Below are 19,661 nucleotides of genomic sequence, written 5' to 3'. Positions count from 1 at the left end.
TTTATGTATGGGAGCAAATATTTTTTTGTGAATATCTCAAGGTCATTACGAAAATGTTCAGAATGAAGAGCCATGTGGCCTACCAAAAAACTCACCCTGTATATTGGGAACTAAACAAATAAAGTCAATTACAAAAACAATCTGCTTTTAAAGGAAATTTTCAACTCCAAGTCAAGATTAGCCTTAACTTCGGTCTTGTGAAAGTTGATCAAGTTTGTGAAGATTAAACATTTAATATTACATTAAAATCGAATATTCAATGTTAAAACGGAGTGTTTGTTTGCTTCGTAACTTACTACTTAATCCAGGACTAAATAACCGTCGCCATTTTCCGGCAAAAACGAAGTACAGCAAGCTGTAACAGCCGCTATGTATAAGAAAGCAAGAAAACCTTTTTTTACATTGTAAAATGAAAACATTCTTCATGAAAATCAACTTAAAATATAGGAACATAGCAGGGACTTATCGTGAATGTGCAGTTGAACAAGTACTATAACGATTTTTGCAGCTGCAAAAACATCGAACGTATTTTAGCACGACACTTTAATCCGTTTTATCTGTTAGTCCCAAAATATTTAGCAATGCAATCTGTTCTGAATGTTTACACAATTTTCTCAAATGGGGTAAAAATAAAAATAAAATATAGGTATTACCATCGGTATTAAAATTACCTCTGGAGTTACTAAACACGGGTTTAAGGCTTTACTCACATTTGATTCGGTTTTGCCTCTTTTCTGCTTTTAGTGTTATTCTCATATTGATTGTAGAGCCAGCCCCTTTTGAGAAAATCCCTACTTTTTATTCGATTCTTCCAATTTATATAAATGACAAACCGACTGCGATACGGAGTTAGACTTCCTTGACCCTTTTAGTTACCAAATAGGGTCATGGTATCAATTTGTCTCAATTGAATTATGCCATTAAAAATACAATACATAAAAACAAATTTTACTTTGAAAACGGGTAGTGCTCAGCTTAGTTATAGTCCTTGGAAATGTACCCTTAAGACGCCCCTTTTACCCTATTATTATGTATCGAGACTGAATATGAATGAACCTCTTCCAAGCTCACTTATGAGTTCAGACGTGAGTGCTAATGTTGTTTGAAATAGGTAATTATGATCTCCATTTCATGTAGGTAGGTATTAAAATTACTACAAGATAGACAAACGTGACGTAACAAATATCCAATCATTCATACTTGTTTATAAACTTTCACGTATAATATTAGTAAGATATTGATTGGTCAATTCTAACGCAATGAAAGCTAAGTATCAGAGTTGAATAGTAGGAAGTCCTTTATGCAGACACTATGGATTATTTATGTATTTTATTAGAAACGTAGTGGGTTCTGGACCAAGTGTGATTATGCAGCCAATAAAACTGGAATTACTACAGCAGATTGCTATTGGCGACCATTATTATGTTATAAATATAACTATACAGGGTGTTGCAAAAAGGGATATATTTTCGGGCTTAGATAAAACATGCTGCACACGAAGGTTTCGGCTTAGTATACCCTTCTTGCAAAACCCTGTATCAACATACAATAGCCAGTCTCTGCTACACGGCACCGTTATCGACGTAGATAAACTTCATTATTTATAGCATTGTAAACTCTATTTCTTAAATGAAAAGGTCTTCGGTGAAGGTTATTCGATTCATGTAAATGACGTTTATCATCGAATAATTCGATTATGATTAGTTATTGTTTTTAAAACAAAACATAAACTGGGTTGGAGTTCTATATAAACACCTAAATAAGGTTGTACCTATGTATTTGTATGATTGTACCCGTATCTGAGCAATGTTGTTGAGAAAAATATGTTTTGACTGAACTTCGCATATCGAACGCCGATATTTTCATGCATTCTAAATGTAATATGATTATACATTCATTTTTGTATTTTACGGAAAATACTGAAACATTCTGAAATTCTACAAAGTAGCGAGCATTTTTTTGCAGCAGTGATGTTATTTTGAAACCCATCATAGGTAATGCACGAAAGGAATACTTTTAGTCGAGATTAAATTCATTTCTAATAATATCTTACGATTCTGAAAAGTCAATAAGAAGCCTAGAATTATTGTCAGGAACATAACATTTTATTTTATTATACTTTTATCTTTATCTTAATTATTTACATAATATTTGGTGATTATTCATCTAAGGTACCTACAAATTGAATCAAAACATACTTCCGTGTATGGAATTATTTATAACACATTGATGTATTCAATAAATATTGGAATAATGTAACTAGATCTTATGTCATTGCGTGTCAAGCAATAAACGGAATACCATATCAGATATTGATACGTGATCTAAAAGTTTAATAAATCTCATATTGTAATATCGAGACATATCCATCGAGCATATACTTATATTTATAGATGTTTATGTACATAATTTGATTCATTTTATTTTTAATATCGTTTGGAATGCGTTTTAGGCATTCAGCGATAAAAGTATTTGGAACACTTACCCAGTAATATTTCATTTTGCGATGTCCGTAGAGTGGTTAGTGACAAATTGACGATGGCACTTCGATAATGGTCTCAGAGGGCCTATCACAGGATTCGATTCTATTTTCAAAACTACACAATCTTATGGAAAAATAACAGTATACAGGGTGTTGCAAAAAGGGTATACTAAGCCGAAACCAGCATGTGCAGCATGATATATCTAAGCCCGAACCTGAAATCAGAATTTAAGAGTAAAAAGTCACGTGACCAACTAAGTTTCTAGTAGTCAAGGCCTTCAGATTAGCCGCGTCCCACCACGCACCGGCCGGCCTCCTCGGGTTTCTAATTTAGTTAACCACTAGCTGTTCCCGCGAGCTTTGCTTCACCTTAAAAAGTAGCCTATGTGTTAATCTACGGTGTCAGCTAACTCCATATCAAATTTCATTAAAATCGGTTCTGCCGTTTTGAGGTGAAGAAGTAACAAACATACACACACACACACACACTCACAAACTTTCGCCTTTGTAATATTAGTGGGATGCTCGGTCTGTATAGTGAATGAATATTTGTGCAATAAAGAATTAAATAAATAAATATAGTCGTCCAAAACTGTATTAGTAACCATGCTTCTTTTCTTGCTTACTTTCAAATGTTGTGGTAAACCTCGGAATAAGGGCGCGTTACCTTAGTAAATAGGTACGACAGATAGATAAGCTCTTAATTGTTACAATTGACGTAACATCATGAAACAAAAGTCAAACATCCTGAGTTAATCTTGGAAACAAATAACAACAAACAAGAACGCAACGTAATTAGTTTGAAAGACAAAGATAAGCCTGCTAATAGATAAAGTCTATTGTAGTTAGTAAAACTACTGTTTGTAACTTTACATTTTGTTCCGTTAGCTACAATAATATTGCGGTATCAGCTTACTAGAACTTTTTGAAAAGCGGTAAATAATTTTATTTCTATTGCCGTCAACTGTGTAGGTAAGTAGAGAAAATTGTAAATTTCTATGAATTAGTACATATTGAAATGGTTTATCTAACCTTCAGAACCAATTCAAGGCATGTTTTATCAAGTTAGTCAGTTAAATAAGTAAAGAAAATGAGATTCACTCTACCTAATTAAACATTCTACCACTTTACAAATGATGAGTAGGTTCCTACTCGAGTCAGCTAAGTAATGAACAAAATAAAGAAAAATAAACAGTCAGAAGGAACTGCATTTTAATAACTTTGTTTAATTAAATTGCGAACAAAGATATGAATTTTTTCGCAACAAAACATTTGAATATGATTCCAAGAAATATAATATTTAGGTAAACGTGCGACTAAATGATCAAAATTATCATAAATAACGAATCTTGTGTTGTCGATACCATTCTGTTTAATATTTTTTTTCTTGTAATCTCACCATCAAATATTACAATTATTGAGTATTGGTCGATCGAAAAAGTGAGGGTATAATACCTACTCAGTTGATGGAAGTTAAAAACATCGCACTCCTTTCCCCACAAAGTTAAATGAATTCCCCAGCCTCTTTTCAAAATGGCGGAAAAGGAAATGGAACCGCGTAGCCCTGAACATGACAACCACGATAATACGTACACACTACACACCCACAGTCACTTTTTATTATGCTTAATATTTATTGGACATCCTTTAAGAATGAGCCGTTATAATTATAATAATATATGGGTACGTCTCACGCACGGCCTTCCACAAACTAGGTAGAGCCTGTAATATGGGTATCTAACAGCTGATATAACTACGTAGATACACAGTTATGTATAATTATTAACAGACTGACACGCCCCGAGTACAAAATATCTGTCTTCAAACTAATATCTGCCCGGCCGGGAATCGACCCGGACCTTCGACAGTCAGGCTTACTAGCCAATAGAAGCTGTTTAATAATATTATACTATGTAAACATAAACAATAAAATTATTCGTCTCAGTAAATATATTTTGTTGTTGCTGTCCTATGGTACCCTAGTGGTACAGAGGGCCTTCACAAGCGTGCGCCACGCCGTTCTGTCCTCAGCAACCGCTCTGGCTTCCGTCCAGCTCAGGCCTTGCGCTCGCAGCTCGCCGTCCACTGTGCGCCGCCATGTGTGCACGGGGCGACCGCGTCTGCGGTGGCCGCCCGGCGGTTTCCATCATATATACGACAGTAATATTAAGTACCTCAATATTTACGACAACAATATTCCTCTAGGGGACATAAATGGACTCACCTATGATTCCTATGAATTAATCACAACAATGTATTCCCAGAACTGAATTTGGACATTATTATGTCAGGGACTATTGAATTAAACTATGATAAGCGAATTAATTTTATGACTCTCCATAACATAGCCTCATGAAACCTATAATTTAACTAGGTATTGCCCGTGATCTTTGCTTCGGCAGGCATTTAAGTATTATAATACCTAGCCTAGGTACGAGTATTATAACTTTTCACTCAAGTTTCGCTTGGCCTTAAAGGGTTTTTTTAAGTTACATTATGTGTTAATCCTGGGTGTCAGCTAACTACTTTTATTTCAAAAATGAAAAATACACAAGAAGAGAGCTGACAGAGTAAAAAACATACAAACTTTTATTCGTAATATTAGTACACTCACGGGCAATGAAATAGTTCCACTTACAAAACACCGACAACAAACGACCCCAAATTTTTTCAAACATTTAATTTAAAATTTTAACAAAATGTTACCGTTTTTTATTGAGAATTTTCTGATGCTCTGTTAAATGTACCTCAATGTTGCAGAAGGCGTCATTAAGCTTTCTCCGTTTAGGAGTAATTTGGTGCTTTATAAACACCAAGCCAGACACACGTTATAATAAATACCACACCCACTTTTTCCGGTCGAGTAGTAAAAATCATATTTAATACTACCATTCTTTTTCTCAGCGGGTATTTTTCTCGGGCAGCTACTGTGTAAACATTTTATGATTGATATACGTGCTCATGCATAATCTGAATCAATATTATGAAAAACAGCTCTTGGAAGAGTCTGTGTAAAAACAGTAAGTATAGAAATAATTATGTTGTTAATATATTTATATCTGGACTTTTAGTAAAACACACGGTTCTAGAAATCGATAGAGAGATAGTGAAAACATCATACATAATTGGTACTGGCTTCGGGCACATCCGGTCAAAATAATTGAATTTACAATGGCGGGGAATCAAATCCGGGATGCTATTCCATTCTATTCGATCCCTAATAAGTAATCGGAATTCCTAACCACTGGGGCATCCGCTGTAAGTAGGTAGAGTAGTGGTATGATGGACGTTAATGGATTTCAAACTCAAGCTTTCCGGAAACCGTATTCATGATGTAACTTAAATAGTATTTATTTATTTATTCTTTATTGCACAATATACAAAAGTAATTATGTACATTGTACATTGTACAATCAGGTGGACTTAATGCTAAAAGCATTTCAATCGTATCAATGTGTGATCCTGACCTGTATTGAATTCAAATCAACGTACGAATATACGTAAATACTTACGGCAAATAATACACCATCTCTTTCTGAAATACATCACTAACTTCCGTAATTGGCTCGAAATCAGATATTTTTGGCCTTACCTTGAAATCATCCATCATTTATGTGTTGTATTGTTATAGCTGCCAAACGTACCTACTTACCCAATTTGGTATGCAGCATTGAACTATTATTATGAGAAGTTATTGTAAAGGAATTTTATGGTATTTTGTAGTATATAGAAAATTTAAGTTTGTCGGAATTTTAATATGGTTCGCGGTTCTACGAATTGGCAATAATTCTAGAATACGACACCTGCTGGTTTGTATACCTACCATGGGTCTATTCTTATTTATAATTTCCTAGATTGTTTATTATTATTTCTATAATTAAAGAAGATAAATTAATTAGCAAGTAACACAAATTTAACATTCATTTTATTTTTAATTGTACGCCGTACTCACACAACCCTAGTCTAATTACAACTAGCTTAAAAGCAATTTAACAATTGATTGAGGTATATTCTTTTCCAGCACTAGATAAAACTTATCCTAACACTGTCGCAGTTTATTTATACTATAAGTAACAGGTCACTATTTAAATGTTATCTTCTTCAATCGTTATAAGAGGCTGATGTTTTGTCCGTTGGAGTATTTGGCGGAGGACCGCAGGGATCGCACTGTGGTCAGGCGAACTGACGAGTTGTGGTCTCCCCGCCTGAACACTGACACTTGTTGGGCACCAGACTCCCTGAAATAAAAGACGTTTTTGTTATTCAAATCAATTTTTTCCCGCAAGCTTTTCTTTTTTTCTTTGCCTCAAAAGATTCAATCGCCTAGGAGAATCTTGGGTAGTCTATTTTTTTGTCCAGGATGTAAGAAACAACAAACCAAATTTCTTAAAATTGGTCGAGCCGTTTTCTTGTGGGAGAGTAACAAACATCCATCCATCCAGCTTTACAACTTTCTTAATAACATTACTTAGTCATGTATATGTTAGTTCACGTTTATAAATAACATTAGAAGGAAAATGAAATGGTCACATACCTACCTAATAAAAAATATAGATTTGGAATCTTACCAAAATATTAAAAACAAATTGTTTATCAAACCTGTCTGCTTATTTTATCTTATACTTATATTTTAAATAATATGGATGTAACCTAACACAAATTTATAATAACAATGTAAATTTAACGAGTGCTTTGAAACTTGAACATAAAATTATTTAAATGGACGAAGTAGGTAGGTACAGACATTAGACGCATTATTTTCCAGGCATGTTTGTTTCTAATGTATATCAAAGAGACTGTTTGTATCTTAGAAATCACATAATAAATTAATTAATGTAATTTTCTCCAAAATTTCTAACCTTTAGTAACGTTTTGGTATTCAAATTAAAGGTCCTTGCATTTTGTAATAAGTGTTTGGAACAGTTCCTTCACACTGCCTATTTATCCCAGTGAAATGTGCCTAATTGCTTACCCAAGAAACGGAAGAGCTATTCATTAAAACCAAGGGAAAAAACTTTCTTGAAAAAATGTAAACTGCACTATTAAGAATTCAGCACCTTAAAAAGGTTTAATTAATTACCTTCTGAGTTATAAGAGTCAGGGTGGTTAACTTGGTTTGAACTAAAATTAATACATTCATACAATATAAATTTAAAACCTACATGGTTTTAAAGTACTTAAAAGGGATACACAAAGCCCAAAGATTCCATTCGAAAGAGCGAGGTGCATGCACCAACACCCTCGTAGAGAATAGAACAGAATACTTCGACCGAAGTTATAGGCGAGATGTTGCCTCAAAGTGGATAACAATGCCTTGTTAAAGCACTTATTTGAACTTGAGCGATTATTCAAATGGCTTTTATGTTCCTGGATTAAATTTAATGATTAAGTTACTGAAAATTCTATTTCATTTAGTGCTTGTTCAACAAAGAACAGCTCTAAGGCCCTTATAAACTGTACGAATTAAAATTTAAGTACTTATAACTTCAGTTTCTGTTGGTTACCTACGTTAATTCAAGTGTTATTAATCAAATAGATAGGCTCTTGTTTTATATTTAGATCTATACAATATCATTACAGTTTTATTCAGTTTCTAAAAAAACGGTTTTAAGGTTAAACGCAAGGCTAACTTTTTGTATTTTAACCGGACTGACAACTGGAAGCTACGACGTTGTTTGATGTAATTTCATCGGGTATTGCTGGGACCCCAGAGTAGGATATTGGGTACTTTTTATACCGAAATTCCGGTGGAAAATTCTAAAAAAGCTCCCGGAGAAATCTATTTCTACATTGTTATACTAAGTTAAGGTATTCTTTTAAAATTTAATTATTTTACTATACCTGTCTCTGTTGGCTTTTTTCTTCGGCCACAAATGGAATGCTCCATAAATTACTGGGTTGACTAGGCTGTTGGACATTCCAAAGAAGAAAATCCCCGAGAGAAGATCTTCGCTTTGCTGAAAATAAATATTAAAGAAATAAAAGTCACAGTCCCAAAAGAATCGTTTTACAGGGTAAAACATTATCACTGATCCATCTGGGCCCGAAGTCTAGTGAATTTTTTTAGATGAATAATTAAACTACTATGCTATTGACATAGTAGTTTAATTTAAACACGAGGAAATGACATGCCTACCAATTAGGTAATTGTCAAATATGTCATTTCCTCAACCAATTGACATATCAAAAATTTGGCAGATTTGCGGCTCTGCTTCAAAATTACCAAAAATTTTAAAGTTAATGAATATTCTATTCAATATAATAAGACTCAATATTGCACACTGTATGAAGGACAACTCGTTCTGAGGAGTTATTGGTGCCCACTGACTAGTAATTTCAAGGCACTGACCTAGCCTTAGAATCAATAACTACTGATTTAATTATATATTCTTCTTTCGTTCGTATTTTAACATACACTAGCTTTTCAAAAGCAATTATTTTAAGCATACAAGTGGTCCAGAATGACCCCCTGATTAAACATTTCGGGTTATTCACCATTTTACATATTTTTCAACACTCTGTATAATGGTGAATAGCGTCCTTAATCTGGATGTTTCGGATAGCAGTGTTTGAATTGTATTAAGTAACATAACATCAAATATGTAAAAATAAACAAATAGCAGAAAAAAATTACCTAATTGAAAAATAATTCCAATCATTCATAAATCAAACGTAGCCCGCAACATGATTCAGTGCGAATTGCGATTGTGTTCTGATTCAAATTAAATTAATTATGAATATTTTTTACTTGGTTTATGCTATGCACCACAATAATTAATTTGATTGTGGGTAGTACAATTTTGTACGTACCTAAAGTATTTTTATTTTAAATTAATATTATAATAATCCAATTAGCAAAGTGAAAAATTATTTTTAACCAATCGTTATCTTACATGACTAGGTACAATATTTACTTAAATTTACTGTTTGGTAACTATAAAAAAACAATAAAGTAACTCACGTTTCTATCAGGATTGAGGAATGTAAAAATGATCATCATCACATAGTAGGGTGTCCACCATATCAAGAACGCAGCGACAATTGCCACAGACATCCTCAGGGACTTCATCTTAGCTCGATCTATCAGTCTTTTCCTATTCATGTCTGGAGTCAGGAACTTCTCGTGAGTTCTTACTTCAGGCTTGAAAACCTTTTCACTTTCTGAAACAAAGTACTTTTATTACATTTGAAACTTTTGACTTAGTGCATATTGAAAATATTTCTGAGCACCATTCGACTGTTACTTTAAAAACCCCCTCTAGATCTAGATCTAGAGATCCCTAAGAGCTGTTGTGAAAAGTGGCCATTATAAATTACTTGGTGACATTCGCATAAATATATTTTTATTCTTTATATTGTTATTTTTGGACACTCTTATTTTTACATATTATACCTAGCTATATGTATAGTTTGAACAGATGTTTTTTTTGCCACATTTTAAAAAGTCATATAACAAAAGTTGTTTAAAATGACGAGGGGAGTGATCAGTTTCCAGCTTAATACCTACACTTTTGCAACATCCTGTATTACAGCATAGGTATTTTTTACAACATCCTGTATTACAGCATAGGTATTTTTTCTTGATATTTTTGGCCTCATTATAATGTACCCGTCAACTTCTAAATTACACATCTCAAACTTATTATGTTGTCCTTTAACCTCCAAAGTTTTCGTCAAACGCCGTAATTCTGAGAAATGTTTTCTAGGAACTAGAAATTGGTAGGTACCCAGTACCGACTGAAATACGAGTATGTGATGTCTTTGGATAATATCGAAGCAATTAGGCACGAATAGTTTCCGACTAAACAACTTCAGCGTGGTTTTTGAGGTTATACCTATTATGTAATGATCAATTATCAGTTTCAATAAGTATCAATTAGGGAGAAAGTTTCTGATAATTTAGGTATCGTGCTCTTTGAACGAATTAATTACGGAATTTCCAATAGCCATAGAACAAAAAATATTCGGAATTCGTGTGGATTATAATTAAATTACCTTCTATGTACTTTTAATGAAAATAAAATGAAGAAACAAATATAAAATGGCGGTCCGTTAGTATGTAGAAACCTCGATAATCGACAGACACATACTAGAATGGGCTAGATCCGCTATTTTAGATACGTTTCTTTATTAGGTAGGGTTAAAAACATAAAAAACATGCACTAATAAACACTCACGGGCAATAGTCCAAACTGTAGAAACATACGTAGAAACTAGTATTAATAAAGGCAGTATAAACATAAAAACTAGTGATAAAGTAGTATATGCTTGTTCCTGCCATCTTGCCGTATAGAACCCGTGTGTGACACACTGGTGGAAGTCTTCTACGAACGGACCTTTCGCTACTCGAAATATAACCGCCTGAAACAAACGAAAATGAGTTAGTTCAATAATAAATTACGGTTTTATTTTGCAAAATATCGGTAGGTATTGGTATTTTTTATCCGTAGTTAACTCAACTATAGCTCAAACAAAATTTATAGGTCATGCCAAGTGACAAGTGACTTGACTTATTGTTAAAGTTGACTACGGATCAAAAAAACCTGGCCTTATTTTATCACCCTGTGGCTTCAAAGTACCTAATGTTGGTTTCGGATATTTTTGGCATGAGGTTAAAAATATTTATGAAATTTTGCGCTTTTTCTCTTCGAAGTATTTCTGAATAAAAGGTTGCCATTACCAATTAAGTTCGAAGCCTACGGCTAGATACCCAAAATAATATTCTTTGGATAATTTCATTAAACTTAATTGTATAGGTCTGGAAAATACCAGAAAGGAAACAAATAGTTATAGTCACTCTGTATATTTATAGCTGTTTAATATTTCGAAAAGATAGACCAGGGGTCCTACAGCGAAGTCAAAACGAAATACACTCACGGGCAAAGAAACAGTTCCACTTACAAAATACAGACACCAAAATGGCGTCAGTTTTTTAAACATTCAATAGGAAATTTGAACAAAATATTATGTACTTATGCTTTTAGTTGGTAATATTCTGATGCGCCGATAAATGCACTTAAATATTGCAGAAGGCGTCATTAAGATAGTTTTTTCGGAGTGAAGTAATAATTTTCTTTGCCCGTGAGTGTAATAATTAAATACGAAGTAAGGACATCGGGCGTTTTTGCCTCGCTTTTATGAAAATTTGTGATCATAAACCACAATACTTTTAAATCATTTACAAACTAGATTTAATATTCTGTAGTTATTTTAATTCAAAACAATGGGGAAACGTAAATAATTAGAAAAATTTATTACCTACGTAATTTACCTACAACGAAAAAGTCACCATTAAATTTAATATAATGTATCTTTTCCCATTGTTTTGAATTAAAATAACTACAGAATATTAAAAATATGATTTAAAATTATTTTGGTTTATGTTCGCGCCTTTTTAAAAAGCGGCGCAAATTGCCACACAAAATGCCCAATGTCCTTTGTGTCAAATTCAGTAGACTTTGAATTCGAAAATCTTTCCGAATCCGAAAAGTTCACGATAAGTACACTAGGCACAGGGACGTCATTGATGAAATCTTACCCTATTTAATGCAGAAAATTAAGCAACATAACTCACAGTATAATAGCGCAATGTACGGTGGCCTGCGCCTAAAAGTATACAGGCGGAGTTTTTAAAATAGTGATCCCTGATGATGAAGGGACCAGCTACATATGTTATAAATCCGGGGACGTGTTATCTGTGATGTGTGTAGCAGTGGTGTTTATGTGGATGTGCTTGAGCAGCATGTGAGCTTGAGATCGCTATTTTAAAAACTCCGCCTGAATACTTTTAGGCGCAGGCCACCGTACATAACTCACATAGTTTAATAGCGCAATGTAATTAGTTCCAGAATCCACTAATGTTGCCGATCTCGCCTCCTTAAGTGCCCTCTTAATGTCAACCCATCTCATAAAGTTAAATCTTCCTTTCTCGTTCTTGGACTTACATTCAAATGTATTTTCTTATAATAAAAATGAGCTTTTTTGCTGTTGCGGGATTTTTTGGTATATAAGTATACATTAAGTCATTTGACCATTGACCCAGGCTTATAACATAAAACGTCTAATATATTAACAAATATAAAAGAAGCGTCGATATCGTTCAATAATTTTTATACAAAAAAAATAGTTATTTACTGTAAAAAGAGGAGCTAATAATACTATGGGAGATATTAGGATTATAAACACTAGCGATTCATCCCAGTTTCGGAGGCAAGAATCCCATTTACTTTATATCTCCGACAGTTAATTGGGAAGTACGTACACCATTAAAATGATACAAAAAATAGTTCCGTATTTCATATGAGTAATATATTTTATAGGTATTCTTTTGAAGTCCCACTTATTATACTACACTAAGTGGGATGTAAGCCTATTCCAGAAAAAGATGAAAACCTACAACATTTCCTTACAAACGAAACGTAATTTTACCGTATTATATCAAATAAGATTTTGCGCGCCAAAAAAAGATCTCATTTATTCAGTAACAAGTAGCAAAAGTACTTGATAAGGTAGAAATATTCGAGAAGGTTTAGTTACCATGCAAGAGCAACGTAATATAACTACAGGAATTATTTATTTATTTACAATCACGTAACAAAGTTTCTATGGAAAAACAAAAATATAAATTCATATCTATTAGCATATTCTATCCAAAAGTTCTTCACAATGAAAAGCTGAGAAACATCCGGTATCTTATCTACTTTATACCCTTTTTAACATAAATACTGTATAGGTATATAGAGTTCTTAATTATATATTATGTTTGATTCCACTATGGCGAGTTACTATGGGGCCTTCTTGGAAAACATGAATATATCATAACATAGAAATCATACAATATGTTTTTACATAAAATCAAAGATTCCACTAAGGCTAGTTACTATGGGGCCTTCTTGGTATAGATGAATATAAAATTACACAGAAATCATACAATATGTTTTTAGATAAAACCAACAGAAAAGTTAAAGTATTTATATTTTTTCATGTTCAATGACACGACTAGTGTTAACCACAAAACTATATTTTTTCTCGTAAAAGTTTATATTTATCATTTCCCAAGAAACTAAAATATATTTTTTTATACTAACTGCGTTATATTATATAATATAATATATATAATAATATACTGTTCTAAACATAATAATGTGAAGAGTTTTCACTGATGTAAAAAAGGTACTCAAAATTATGTAGTAAAATAAATATAAGTACCAACATTAGATTGACATTGACCTAATAGGTACTAAATTGTTCATGTAAAAATGATTTGAATTAAGAGGTATAAGTTCTCTCATATTTGATCTACCTATCATTGTACGTGTATTCATTAATATCCCGAATCATCGGTTTGCCGACCGTTTGCCACATTATTTGGGAATTACTCAATTGTTTGTTTTGGCAGCATTGTGTATGTCCATAGTAATTTTCAGAAGCATTTACTTGAATTTAGCACAATTTTACATATTCAAGTCAAATCGAATTCGCTTACCAATAATAATACATACAATTCAATATCAATTACCAAGGACACAAATTTTTATACTTATACAAAGATATACCTAGGCTTGTCAAGAAAAATTTACATTATGGCATAAAAAATGCAAATTTAGGATCACACGTATCGAATTACCATTACAGGTGTTTTTTTTTCTGGTATGTGCCTAGCTGTGAAATTATTTTAACAAAAGTCCTAATTATTCACGACAATGCCAGACTATGAAAATATGTCTACTTAATGAGTACAATAACTACATCTGTGTTTATTTTTTGTATGTTGCGCAGGAAAATAAGGAGCCCATAGCTTCGTAATGAGTAATCAATGTTTAAGGTTGCTGAGTCACCTAAACGTAAGTTAAGTATTATTTTAAAGTATATAAATTCTTTTATATATTATATCTTATTATAAATTCATCCCATAAACCATGACGAAAGTTACTGAAGTTTTAAATCGATAATTCAATACGGGTGATTTTTCCGTATCAAGTTTGCGAGTATAGATTGTTTTCCAATTTGCGACAAACATGCGCTGCGCAGGCGTTTTTAAAGTATGCGCCTTTAATATTAAAAACATAAACGCAGCAAATACTTACCCCCTTATTCATAGAAAAGTTACAAGACGTTTTAACTAATACACTGTTTAGTCCCTCTCTGTCAAAGAAATAATTTTTCTTTGTCGGAGAGGGACAAAACAGTTTATTAGTTAAAACGTTCTGTAACTTTTCTATGAATTAGGGGGTAAGTTTTTAATGTATTTCAGTGTTTAGCTGAATTATGACACAAAGACAAACTTTTACAAAGTTGTACCTGCTTTGTAAAATATTAACGTTCATAAAAAAATAAGAAAATACCTATATGAAACCATTTGCGTTTAAACGACGTCTGAGAAATATTGGAGTCACTGCTTTACTGATACATTTCTCTAATATTTCTTAATGTGTAACTCTGTAATATTTACCTTTGTTTGTATGTGTGCAATAAAACGTTTTAAATAAATGATATTATGTGAACGTTGCATACACAACTTTTACAATAACAGAAACGATGATGTATATTATAGGTTGTCTGGTAGAGATTGCTTTAAGCAATAAGGCCGCCTTTTTTGTACTATGTTATGTATATAAGTTGTGAATTGTAATGTGTTTTTAATGGTGCAAAATAAAGAGTATTCTATTCTATTCTATTCTATTCTATTATTAGTCCCTCCCAGCCAAAATTATTAAGACACGTTCAACAGATGTCTTAGGAATGGGCCAAATATTATGTTAAACTACTCGTTGAACATCTGTCTAAAACGAAGTGCTCGAGTGGTAGGCAGTAGTGGTACAATGTGCCGACTACTAGTCACCTGTCCCAAATGCAGCTTCTACAGAATTCCACAGCAAATCAGAGTTAAGTCTTCTCCAGCACTGGAATGCTTTGAACTCCAAGCTTAGCAGGTGAATTGAAGTGTCCGTTTGAAACAAAGTACAATCTTATCTTGAAATTAAATAGGAATATTTTACGTTGGTCTCTCGCTGTTTCAGCTGTTTTACATCAATACCCTGCGAGTTTTCCCTGACTGTAAGCTTGGCTTCTAGATAAGGATTTTTCACATCGTAGTATATCGAAGTTTGTATACTTTAAAATATACGCAATAGTGTGTTATGCCTTTATTTACGAAAGTCAAAGAATACCGTTCCTTGGAGCATGCAAATATCATTGTGTAACGTATTTACATTCCTATTCACTCAATTTTGAAATACATTTCAATATTTAAATTCTGACAGGTAAGTAATTCTCGTATCAAAAATTCTGAATATGGTTCGGAAAGCTCAGTAATTAAATTTCCCCCTGTATCGTCAGTAGTAGTTATGTATTATAACTATTTATAACACAAAATATAGACGAGGGAAAAAGTTTCTGCGTAAGAAATTGACTCTCATTTACTCAACCAAGGGCAGACTTTTGCTAGAATTATTCAACCAAAAAAATGGCCAAGTACTAATCCGATTCATAGTCAGAGGTTCTGCCACTTAATCTTATAAAAAATTAGAATACGGAAGCGATGAGGAAAACAGACCACTTTTAGGTTGAAGGTTTTAAGCTCAACAAAAGTAACATTCTATCTTAATCCAAAATAATTTGACAACCGGGCCGAGTGGGTAGTAGTTAGTAAAATCTACCGCTACGCTGAAGTTTACAGGTTAGATGCTTGAATTGACCAATCCAATTCAATCATCAATATCTATGAAAACTTACCTGACAGGCATTTGGCAACCGACTTTTTGAGTGTCAGACAGACATAGGTGCAGCAATGCACACCTGCCTACCCCGCAAGGGAGGACATTAGTACAAGGTGTGAGTGTTTATAACATTATAACATAACAGACATGACGGAACTATAAAGAATTTGTTTGGCCACTCTGCGTCGAATCCCTAATGTAATGTTATAATTATAATATTGTATGCTCACAGTACGAATACGGAACCCTAAAATAGAAATAATTGCTCTTGAAAATACCTCTAAATACACACTAATTAAGAGTGCCGGCATCGTAATAAAAGCTATCAAGGTGCAAACTTTTGATTGCTTTAGTTTAAAGAAATTAAACTTCCTTCCTTGATATTAACTACTATTACTAGGAGAATATTTAACGTTTGAAATATCTTAGAGTGCGATTATGTTACATTTTTATAAAAAATAGCCATAATCTATGTGTAATAAACTACTTAGGAAACATATTTGAAATTTATGAATTAAATAAAACAGCTGTCACATGAATATTATTTTTAAAAAGCAAGCAATGAAAAAGCAACAGCTGTTTCATATTATTTTATCTGCAGGATGTGCTTTCATCAGTGAAGTTCCCGTTGCCAGCAGGGAAGCATTTTAGAGCATTTTCGTGACCTATACAGTAGGGTCACGCTAATCCGGACCCCTGCTTGTTGGGTGATCGCGGTAGTCTGGATAAAAAATCGCGAAATACGCTATTGAACCGGTGTAACTTCAACATGAACTCCTAATTCCTCCGGTTTAACGTGGCCTTATTATATAGTTTATGATATAGAAGAAGCTTACAAATTACAGACACAAATACAAGTTTAAAATACATTATAAAGGTTGATACGTATAATCTTGAGAACTAATATTACCTGTGGAATGCTGAGAAAGAAGCTCAGGGTCCAAGCAGTAATGACTAGTCTCCCACTCCTCGTCGCCGTGGCCATACTCTTCATAGGATACCGCACGGCCAGCCATCGGTCCACGCCAATCAACACTAGGATAAACGTGCTCAAATACAATGCAAACATCTGCAGGAATTTGAACAATTTGCACGCAACATCACCCGCGTACCACTGCACTGCAAACGACCAAGCCGCCTCACCGGCTATACAAAACACTGTCACTAATAAATCCGCTATACTTAATTGAAATATCAAACTATATATTGCTGTCCACGATGGCCTCGCCCGCCCTCTACATCGCTTCCTTTTGATGCTTATTATTGTTGCCAAATTACCGAAAAAAGATAACACGGCCATTACACATAGCACACTCGCGCGTATGATTGTACTTCTTGTTAATAGTGGAGCGTGTTCCACGCACATCAGTCTTGTCCCGTTGTATATAAAGAGCTGGTTTGCGTCTCCTTTTGTTAAATTGAGCAGATTTCTCTCTATACATTGTTCTATAGGCCATGCTTCGATTTCCAATATCCCTAAATGTTCGTTCGGAGAGAACTCTCGGTACAGGGAAAGCTCGCTAGAATGCAGGTCTTGCAATGATGTGGTATTGTTGCCGACGAGCCCCATATTTGGACATATGTCTCAGATGATTCCATTTACTCCTGTAACAAAGAAAATATTGTTTCATTTATATGATTCAAACAATTTATCGAAATATTTGTCTATAAATTTCCGCAAAGAATCATACCTAACTGATTGTAGAAAATCGACCATAGCGTGCTAGTTACAACCGGGTTAAGTCTGGTATTATTCATGAAAATTTCAGAAATTTTCCTCTTCTACCTCTATGCTGGAGTGTTTATACTATTTTGTTATTAATTCAAATGGCGTAAGCGAAACTTATCTACTTAAGTCGGAAACTCAAAGATAGAACACTTGACTCCGGTGAACAAATGAATCGTGCGGTTACCTACACGCACCTACATCTAAAACTGTAATACTCTGAAGCCTGAACGATATACGAACAAGATCTGATGGTTAGTAACATACAAAAACAAAAGCAATGAACTGGCCGCATTTTATTTACTGTCTAACCGTTTTAAGTTCAACCTAATGAAAACCATAGTACTAATGAATTAAGTCACAAATCTTATAACCGAACTAATTCAAAATAAGTGCTCAGTGGTAGAAGTAATAATAATAATATAATATGTGATATATCTACAAGAATACATAGATAGATAGATACTAAATATAAATATCAACACCCAAGACCCGAGAACAAATATCTGTGTTTAAACAAATATCTGCCCCAGCCGGGAATCGAACCCGGGACCTTCGGCTCAGTAGTCAGGGTCACTAACCACTACGCCATTCGGTCGTCAAAACTAATACAAAATAAGTGCTCAGTGGTAGAAGTGAGGTGTTATTCGCTGCAGCGACACTCCATCTAGTTCTTATTAAAATATCTTTGTCTGAAGCTAAAATTCCTTTAGTATACTTTACCAGTGACACATGGGACCGCGAACAATGTAAGTTATTTGTAACGGGCTTAGAATATTCACTTATTTTAACAAGAATTTTCACCCCAAGTTCATTTGAGCTACGGGCTAGTTCGAAGAACTGTAATATATTTATAAACATTCATAAATAAAAAATATTTAATGTTTATTGAACTAGACATATTTTTTAAAGTCAATGATCTATAAATTCGACTTAATGAACTTGTATTTGTCCTGTTTCTTAGTTATACATAAATACATAAATAACAGTTAAAATGGTCGTAAAGAAGTGGTAAACCAAAAAAATACTGGTCATTCTGAAGATTTTTCGTTTTAAAAGTTTCGGTGAGTTATGGGGGTAGCTCAGGGGTTATTATACAAACAACTTTTATTTCACCAAACGATAAACGTATTTAGTTCCTGACAAACGTCTTTCAGTCAGTACAAAATGTATTTAAAATTTGATTTAAATACAATTTTAAATACGTTAAGCGTTAGGTAAAAGTCTTGGTTGACAAAATTTGTTGATCACGTCACTAAGCAAGTAGCTATATATGCATTTTCAGGTGGTGGCATTGTAAAAATAAATGCAATTGAAATTATTAAAAGCTTTCTTATTTACACCTGACATAGTTATCACAGATTTGAAATCCCTAGTTTTAATATTTATATTTTTTATGTTAGAAACGTGAAGGAACTAAGAAACAACAACTTGTTCTCGGAATTCTAGCTCACTGAGCGTTTTTCATCTTCTGTGGGCTCAAAACATATATTGAGCAATACTAACCTTTCTTGCGTCAACTTAAAAGTTAAAACCAAATGCGAGATTTAAAGAAAGCTTTTATAGTCTCAGTATGCAGCTGGGCACGTGGAAACAACCTTTATTCAGTGACGTTGACGTAAAGCTACGGGGAGCTTTCTCAAAGAACTATTTGCTACAGGCTAAAGTAAACATTAATATTTTAATTTGTGCCCGGTATGAGTATTGTGAGGTAACTCAATTGAATCGTCATTCA

General features: G+C 33.4%; 1 protein-coding gene across 1 annotated transcript in view; it reads right to left on the bottom strand.

Annotated features, from left to right (window-relative positions):
- Positions 1-6,390: 6,390 nt before the first annotated feature.
- LOC105395858 (gonadotropin-releasing hormone receptor) overlaps positions 6,391-19,661 on the bottom strand; it is a 51,214-nt gene continuing 37,943 nt past the window's right edge. The window contains exons 2-6 of the mRNA XM_038115773.2: positions 17,111-17,805; positions 10,660-10,843; positions 9,444-9,643; positions 8,324-8,439; positions 6,391-6,720 (exon numbers count right to left, since the gene is read on the bottom strand). Coding sequence (XP_037971701.2) covers positions 6,591-6,720; positions 8,324-8,439; positions 9,444-9,643; positions 10,660-10,843; positions 17,111-17,770 — 1,290 coding nt within the window. The 5' untranslated portion in view covers positions 17,771-17,805 and the 3' untranslated portion in view covers positions 6,391-6,590. The remainder of the gene's footprint in view (positions 6,721-8,323; positions 8,440-9,443; positions 9,644-10,659; positions 10,844-17,110; positions 17,806-19,661) is intronic.

Source organism: Plutella xylostella, chromosome 21 (genome assembly GCF_932276165.1).
Source record: "Plutella xylostella chromosome 21, ilPluXylo3.1, whole genome shotgun sequence".
NCBI lineage: Eukaryota > Metazoa > Arthropoda > Insecta > Lepidoptera > Plutellidae > Plutella > Plutella xylostella.
The sequence above is the reverse complement of the archived record's forward strand: the minus strand, read 5'-3'. Positions and strand labels throughout refer to the sequence as shown.